The sequence below is a fragment of the Cydia pomonella genome, chromosome 25 (assembly GCF_033807575.1).
Source record: "Cydia pomonella isolate Wapato2018A chromosome 25, ilCydPomo1, whole genome shotgun sequence".
Lineage (NCBI taxonomy): Eukaryota > Metazoa > Arthropoda > Insecta > Lepidoptera > Tortricidae > Cydia > Cydia pomonella.
Genome location: NC_084727.1, coordinates 5,219,935 through 5,228,642, shown reverse-complemented (window position 1 = coordinate 5,228,642; position 8,708 = coordinate 5,219,935). Strand labels below are relative to the sequence as shown.

At 37.6% G+C, this 8,708-nt stretch overlaps 1 protein-coding gene across 2 annotated transcripts; it reads left to right on the top strand.

Annotated features, from left to right (window-relative positions):
* Nucleotides 1–188: 188 nt before the first annotated feature.
* On the top strand, nt 189–7,196 carry LOC133531803 (gastrula zinc finger protein XlCGF57.1-like). Of its 2 annotated transcripts, none has more exons than XM_061870208.1 (5): nt 189–683; nt 2,270–2,405; nt 3,361–3,414; nt 4,952–5,008; nt 5,697–7,196. In XM_061870208.1, exons 1-5 carry the CDS (start codon nt 552–554, stop codon nt 6,923–6,925), a joined length of 1,608 nt encoding a protein of 535 aa, XP_061726192.1. In that variant the 5' UTR covers nt 189–551; the 3' UTR covers nt 6,926–7,196. The 2 variants fall into 2 exon arrangements, with proteins under 2 accessions (XP_061726192.1, XP_061726194.1); XM_061870210.1 differs by having other exon boundaries at nt 545–683; nt 2,274–2,405.
* The last annotated feature ends 1,512 nt before the right edge of the window (nt 7,197–8,708 follow it).

The following is an 8,708-nucleotide window of genomic DNA, read 5'->3' as shown; positions in this document are numbered from 1 at the left end:
AGCACATCGTGTACAATATTTGAAAAGTAAAAAATGGTTCATATGAAAAAATATCAAACGTCGAACATTTTTGGCTATTAGAGACAAAGTTTTTTTTACATTTCAAATACTGTTAACGATGTGCTGATATTCCGTGAAATGGAAACGATTATCAGGCTCGAAATCGGGATTGATTTCGGGCTCGTTATCGGGAAGTGTTAATGTAATTGGCGCTTAAGCATATTCTGAATTTAGTAAGTAAGTTAAGTAAGATCTCTTAACCATTAACATATTAATAAATCAACAAAAAAAACTTGGCAAGATATATAGTGGATATATATTTGATATATATTGGTCATCAACAGTAGCGACAGCACTACGGATGTTAAATTAAAAACGTAAAAATGTCATGTCTAATGTCTATGGTGATGTCAAATTGTCAATAGCCACTTCGATAGGATATAGGATCGTCCCGGATTTTTATATATCTGCATGAAATTGCATTAATAGATTATAAAGTGTATACATATATCGGTTGTGACTGACCCAATTGCCAGCGGTTTATACATTACATGATGGAAGAGCTGCACTCATGTAGCTGCTGTCTGGTACGGCCGCCGGAGAAGGGCCTGAGGACTATGTACAATCATCTCGGCAAAACAGAGATATATTATGACATGCTGAGAGACTGCTTCAATATAAATGTAAGCTTTTATAAACCTTCAAATCCATTTCCTCATTAGCGTGTAGACGCATAGAATTCTCTTTTCCCGGGAAGTCTGCCTCGTACAACTATTCCAGGGCTTCTCAAACTGTGCTCCGCGGCGCCCTGGTGCGCCGTAGAAACTAAAGAGGGACACCGTGAGGCAATCCTCCGCACCACGTACCTATCTATTAATGTCGAAGAGCCTAGCTAAGAGGTTAGGACGCCGAGATTAAAGTATTACTTGCCAGTGCGCAGCGGACTGAAAAAGCGTGGGTACCCCTGAACTCACCATGATATTATAACAAGTTGATATTAATGGATGATGGAAATAATATTACTTTTTGTGGTAGCCTTACATTTGGCTACAACTGTGAAGGCAGGTGTATCACAACACCTATGCATGAAATTAACTCAATAGTGAGATTTAATCTGAAACATTAATATCCTTCTGATTTTCAGACACAATGGTTTTGTTTTGGTTCATTCTGGATCTTTGAAATTGTACTGATTTGCTGTTCTATTCTGGTTTTTGTCCAGTTGACTGAGTTGCTACAAACAACAATAGGCAGATCCACACAGAGCGATCATACACGAAAGGCAATTTCCTCACACACAAAACTGCCAGTGTAGATGTGTGTTCGCTCTGTGTGGATCCGCCTAATGGCGTAAAATTTGAATACAACCCTTCCTTCCTGAACAAGTTAGGATTTAGTATAATCCATAATGTCTAAGCGATATATCTACAAACATAAAAATGAGATTGGCAAGTAACATATGTCAGTTGAAGTTTCTCATCAATGCCTCGCTAAAACCATTGCATTAAGAAAGAAAACACGCATACAGTGCGAAACAGGTCATATTGACCCTATACAAGTAAAGTTACAAGTTAACTTAATTGCCACTCTGAAGGTGTTAATTAATTGTAGTGGAGCTTAAATTGCTGAAACAATTTAGTTGAAGTTTGATTTAATGGCAAAGACTAATAACTCACTTAAATTGATCTATGTACAACATAAAAACTGCAGTCCTTTTGCTAGTAGGACGAAAACCAAAGTTTTGTCAATGAAAGCTAGATAATACATATTAAAGAAAAAACCGAAAATTTGCTGTGTAGGCTAATTAGCCTTAAGTAGACAATATAAGCACTAAAGTATAACTAAAATATACACACATTTATATAAGAATACTTTAAGATATTCTTACTGCATTACAAAGCTTGCAGCTCTTTTAGTTGGATGTTACAGAGAACAAATTTTTTTTATAACATCTGTATTCATTACCTGTAATGCACAATACATAAATAAATGATTCTAAATGATGAAAACTAGCACAATGACCCTACCTGAATATATTTTTTGTTTTTGTCAATGGAAATAAGCACTTCAGGCCAATGTGATGAAGTGAAGACCATCTACAGCGTCTCATGTGCTTACAGATACTCCACTTACAGATTGTTGGTAGGGTACAGCAGATGGAGCACAGATCTTTCATTCTGGCCATGCCTGAGCAAAGTATGTACACAAGAGATCTTGCCCCATGCTTGTCTTCTCCTTATTTATTTTCATTCACGTGTACAACTTTCAGCTAGGCATGGGAAATGACGAGTGTGGTATCTGCGAGGTGTGCGTGGGACGGCTGCGGGACGCGAGCGACTTCAAGCACCAAGTGCAGCGCAGCCAGGCCAAGCTGCAAGCGCGGCTTAAGGGAGTGATCACTGCTAGTAAAATATCACAAGTATTATACCTGGTACACTTGGTAGCCATTCCTCCATACACTGTATAGTATGTTCTCTCTAAATAGCGACACTATTAATAGTTCGTTTTTGTTTACTTTAATTGTAAAACTTGCTCTAGTCACGCTTCGTTGTTGTTTAAGGTTTAGTTTTCATTTTACCATTGAGTGCTGGTATATTGTACACAGCTGTACTTCCGACATAATCACCTTTTTATGTTGCTTTCAAACCTTGTAATAAAGCTTTCCTACAGCCATCATCATCAGCCATCAATATGACCACATTCAATACCTATTTTTTGTCCCAGATATTGGCTGTTGTATTTATAAATGTAGTTACGTATTTTTCATGTCACTATATGATGTATTGACTTGTAAAAGAGCCCTTGAGGCCTACTTGCAGAATTTTTTTGAATTTTGTACTTTACAAAAATACTCACTAACACATCCGAATACATGCTTTTGCTACCGATTTGTCTCGTCGCCACTATTATATCGCAGTAATATTGGCAAATCAGGAGAGTGTATGTCATTGCATACCTGACAAATCCAGACTGGTTTTGTTGAAGTACCCTTATTTCAATACACTACAACTCTTAATATCAGATTCCACGTTAAATCCATACAACTAATCTGGTGTGTTACTTTTTGCCGGATAAAAACTGGAAGACTCTTAATTTAATTTTACACTTAGAAAAGGCCATTTTAATTTTGTAAATTTGAAGCGGAGAAATCTAAAACCCTTGGAGCCTTGGGCAGAGTTAGCATAAAATACATAATACTTAAATAATAAATTAATATTACATAATCATGTTTTTTTGAAGCTGTTGTACCATAAAACGTAAAGCTCAGAGCCATAGGCCGCCGGTTCTCATAAGCGATATAATGATATAACTAGATCACTATTGTTATCGGAACGCTGGTCAACACTACATTTTTTTCAGGTAACAAGTTAAAAATCAAGTTGGAAAAAGCTTCTGGAGTAGAAACAATTGTAGGTACGTAAGTATAATCGTCGTAAAATAATTAATTACTCTAGTGTGTTTTTAGTCTCTTTCAATAATTTGTTTTTTAAAGAAAAGTGGCCAGACTTGTTGTTTTACATCTGTAGATTTGGACCGCGGGCCAGGACCATATATACTAGCTACTAATATTGGAATAGTTAGGGAATAATGTTGCACCAATTGCTTTAATTATCAGTATAAAAGTACTATTATTTATGAGGTAGAATACAATATTCATTTATTGCGCTATCGGACACAAACATGACAATTTAAAAATACATACAACATTTACATTAAAAAACATACAAACATACATATACTTTGTACATTAAAAATATATACAAATATATACATTTTCGCCGCGCGGTAGAAAGAGAGGGGGATACTTCCTCTGCTACGCCGCGCCGGCAGCCTGCTGGCATCATATCACGTGTCCGTCTTACGAATTTTCAATCTGACGAATCTGTCGGTCTCGTGACCTGTCGCGAGTTTGTCATTTTTTCCCCATCACAAAAAGTGCACAGCGCCACTAAAGAATTTTTTTTCACTTCAAAAAACCGTCAGAAGGTTGTATCGCGGTGGAAAGACCGTCAGCTATTCATATGAACATGTAAAAAAATACGCACCTTACCACTTTATGTCCGCAAAGTATGCGTAATGTGGGAATTGCGTTATCCGTTTATTTGATTTATTTGAAACGCCTAATGGACTACATGCAAAGTTTCATGACTTTGTTATTACTACCATAAAAAGATAAAGCGCTTATTTTTTACATGTTCATGCGACCAGCTGACGTTCTTACCACCATGATACAACCGGCTGACTATTTTTTAGCATCTGAACTATCATCTGACAAAGTATCAAACGGGAGGCGATGACAACATTTTTTTTCTACGTATTCCGGTGGCTGCCATTCCTCAACCCACCAACGGATCGCCAGCTGACATCAACGAGGGTGATTTCATCTAAGTAAATCGGTTCAGCAGATACTGATTCCCCATACAAACTTCCATCTCCCTTTTCACACTTTTAAGGGATGGTTTTTGGGATAAAAACTATCCTATCTTCTTTCCCGAGACTCAACCTAATTGATTCAGCGTGAAGATGGTTGACCCCCCCCCCCCCCCTTCTCCCTAAAAATGTACATCAAAAACCTCGGCAGCTCCACGTTTTAAATAAATCCGTCCTTTTTAAGGTTCCGTTCCTTAAAGGTTTACGGATAACTAAAAAGCAGAATAAAATAAATAAGAGGGCTCCCATACAAACGTGTTTTTTTACCGTTTTTATAGATAATGGCACGGAACCCTTAGTGCGCGAGTCCGACTCGCACTTGCCAGTTTTTCAAAAAAGAAGCACTACTTAAAATTTAACGAATGTATTATCTTTAATGGCTTCTTTTATTTGTGTTTTGAACTATTTGTATTGTGCATTTAATTTAAAAACAACTGTTATTATTATCCACCTAAATTAACTTAAACACATAAACGTATTTCGTTTATTCAAATATTAAATAAGTATTGATTTTCTGCAGGTGATATCAAGGTAGAGAAGTCTGAGGTCGAGATGGCAGATGGCGAGATCGTGTCAGGTACTGATCGTACAGATTTACAGATGGATTGCGAGCTCTTAGCTTTATTTTATTTATTTATTTTACAGTTAACAAACAACTATGCAAAATTATGCAATGGTTGGCACAAAAAGAATAGTTAATTAGGTATTCGATGTACTTATTTAAACAAAATAATAGTTATCTGTTTTACAAGGGGGCAAAGTTGTTGTTTAACCGCACGTGCTAATACCGTACCGTACGCGAGGAAGCGAAATAATCCAAAATTAGAAAAGAAAAAAAAACGGAATCTTGATACCTAGTTGCGAGGGTTAAACAAATTTTGCCCCCGAGTGAAACACAAAAACTTTCAACACACCAACCCGAAGAAAATATTAACTGTACGATATCAAACAAAATCAATTCCAAATGAATGTCATTAAAAATACTTATTATTTAAATTCATCAGTCAATTCTACCAGCGAACTAAGGGAACAACATTTGCATCTGATTACTTTGCCCCACATGTGGATAAAATGCAACTTTCTCATAAGTTTTTGAACAATCAAGAGAGCCTTTACTAGTTCTTGTCCTATGCATGTCTTCCCAACTATAGTTCGTGTCATCCACGATGACGCGCAGATTTGTCAAATCTAACCTTTAATAGCGTGACACTACGAGTCCCAAGACACGCGTCTTACCCCACATTCAGCTTAAATCTTATTTTCAGTTTCAGTGGCCATACAAGAGATACCGCAAGCGCCTTCAGCGGAACCAGTTGTTAAGACCAATCCTAGTTCTGCACCTAATCCGTCCTTCGTCAACCTCGACAGTGCCGAGTCGGATCCGGCTTCTACTCAACCTAAAGAACACACATGCGACATATGTCAAAAAACGTTCGACAACCCCAACGCCAAGTCCAAACTCGTAATCCATCGCCGCTCCCACACAGGGGAGAAGCCCTACGCTTGCAACGTATGCGACAAAAGATTCATACAAAAAAGCCACTTAAATACTCATTACGCACTTCACATGGGAAAGTTCAAATTCTCCTGCGAAGTATGTAACGCGCGATTTCTACATAAAAACCAATGGATCGTACATATGCGGATACATACTGGTGAAAGACCGTACGCGTGTGATATGTGCAACAAAAAATATAGACATAAAAGCCACTTAACTTTTCATAAAAAAAGTCACTTCGAATCTGATCCTGTGGACAAAAAGTACGGTTGCGATGTTTGTGGGAAACGATTTGCACTACAGGGCAATTTATTCAAACATAAGGAAATGCATGATGAAAAGGAAAAGGAGGAAAAAGGAAAGCAGGATGACCCAAAACCATACGAGTGTGATATATGTCACAAACGATTTGCATTAAAAGGTGTCTTGAAAAATCATAGAGAAATACATACTAATGAAACACCCTTCGAATGTGAAACATGTCATAAGAAATTCCGGGTAAAGAAGTATTTAGAAGTGCACGTAAAGGTGCATGAAAACACGAAGCAACACGCCTGTGAAATTTGTGGTCAACAATTTACTCACCGGTCGAGTTTTAAACGCCATATTAAAATACACACGGGTGAGAAACGCTTTTCCTGTGAAATATGTCACAAGCGATTCGGACGCACAACAATTTTGCGAGACCACATGCTTATACATAGCGGACTTAAGCTACACTCTTGTAAAGTGTGCAATAAGCAATTTAGACAAAAGAATGCTTTAGACGTTCATGTGCGTCGACTGCACACTGACGAACGACCATATCCTTGCGATATATGTAAAAAAGGATTTGCTGAACTATCCGCCTTAAAATTCCATTATAGAACGCATACTGGAGAGAAACCGTACGTTTGTGAAATTTGTAAAATGAAATTTATTCGACCTGAAGGTGTCAGGAAACATCTCATACGTGTTCATAAAGAGAAACCTAATAAATTTGTGGTAATTAAATAATACCATTCAGTCTATTGCTAAGACACTGGACATAGAAACTAATAAGTTATTAATTTAGGGAGATTAATATATAAACTAGTTTTATGTTTAGGTAAGTATTTAAAAATTAACCTTGTGCTTCTAAGTGTTTTTATTAACAGTAGTTGTGGACCACTGTGTTGTTTGAAAACATTCTTATTATTTTAAAAATGTAATATAATTTTATAAAAAAAAATGTGTCATATTTTAATTGTAATGGCGAACTAAGGCTCAATAAACATATTTATTGCTTTTTGGGTTTCTAAATTATTTTGCTAACGATTCTTTAGAAAACTACCGATCCTTGTTCACGGATGGCTGTGTAAGTGTGATTTTACTACTAATCCAAGTTAGACAATAACATTTTTATGCTAAACCCGTCAACGTGCTGTTCAGTGTAACAGCTGCGCGACGCAGGTTTCTTTTAATTTTATTAAACGCAGGTATTACGAACCACAGAACTATATTTAAGATAGAAGAAAGGAGTGAATGTCGCCTCGCCGCGAACCTTATTCCGCTTGTAACCGCTATCCGCGTGTCAACTAGTTAAAGCATAGAATAAATAATAGCACTACCGTGCAGAAAGAAAACTTCCTACAACGCCGAATTTTGACAGCGATTCAGGGCTATAACCGCGAAAATCGAAGTTCGTCAATTGCGGGCATTCGTCTCTGTCACTAATTAGTTCTTAGTGAGAGTAAAAGAGAAAGATCCCCGCAATTTGAGAATTTCAGTTTTCGCGGTAGGCCCCCCAGGGACGAAATGTTGTTGTCCCTTTCTAATGTATGGCACTATCCCTGTCGGCTACTTAGGGTTGTCAAAGTTCAAAATTATCGCATCTGTGGTTGTGCACGCAAAGGAATGTCAAAGTTCTGCCAACCCTAATAATTGCTCGGAGCAATGCAGGGCGGCTACCGGGAAAATCGAAATTCGTTAATTGCGGGCATTTTTCTCTGTCACTCTAATTACGTCTTAGTCAGTAAAAGAGAAAGATCCCCGCAATTTGCGAATTTCGGTTTTCGCGGTAGGCCCCCTGAGCCGAACGAAGTCGAGAACGCTCGAAAGCTGCAATTTCCCCCCACTGATTAAAGCGCGGTTTAGTTAGACTAGCAAGAACTTGTATGCATTTTTCATTACATTGCGGTATCTTATCAAACTTTTAAATACAGTTAAAGCACCTTAGTAATCGGTAATATAAACGTAAATCGCATGCAAGTTCTTGCTAGTTCAAGCCTCGCTCAAGACTTAGCGTTCGTTAAGAACCAGCTCAAACTTTTGAATGCATTTTACCTTAAGCCCCCCATTCATGGCAACCCCCTTGATATGCAGGATTGTTAAAGTTGTCGCATGACGTCCGCCGAAGCCCCCAATTCACATCCCTCCATTGCAGTCCGCCTAGCAGGATAAGCAAGGCAGTCCGGCCGTAAATGGGGGTTTTATTTTTACATCGCTGGTTTCACGAAATATCAGCACATCGTTAACTATATTTGAAATGTAAAAAATACTTTGTCTCTAATTGACGAAAATGTTCAATGTTTGATATTTTTGCATATGAACCTTTTTTTAGATTTAAAATGATGTGTTGATATTTAGTGAAACGGAAAAATATTATTTCTCGGGCCCGAAATCGGGTCTGATAAAGTGTGGATGTAATTGGCACTTTATCAGTTACGTTTGTATAGACCATAAAGTCCGCTACCTTGGTCCGGTCCGAAGCCTACCGCGACAAGCGAAATTCACATATTGCGAGGATCTTTATCTTTTA

Coding starts and splice junctions, on each gene's coding strand:
- LOC133531803 (XM_061870208.1), top strand. CDS start 552: ATGATGGAAGAGCTGCACTCATGTAGCTGCTGTCTGGTACGGCCGCCG. Junction 3,415..4,951: donor TGGAGTAGAAACAATTGTAG/GTACGTAAGTAT, acceptor GATTTTCTGCAG/GTGATATCAAGGTAGAGAAG. Junction 5,009..5,696: donor AGATGGCGAGATCGTGTCAG/GTACTGATCGTA, acceptor TCTTATTTTCAG/TTTCAGTGGCCATACAAGAG.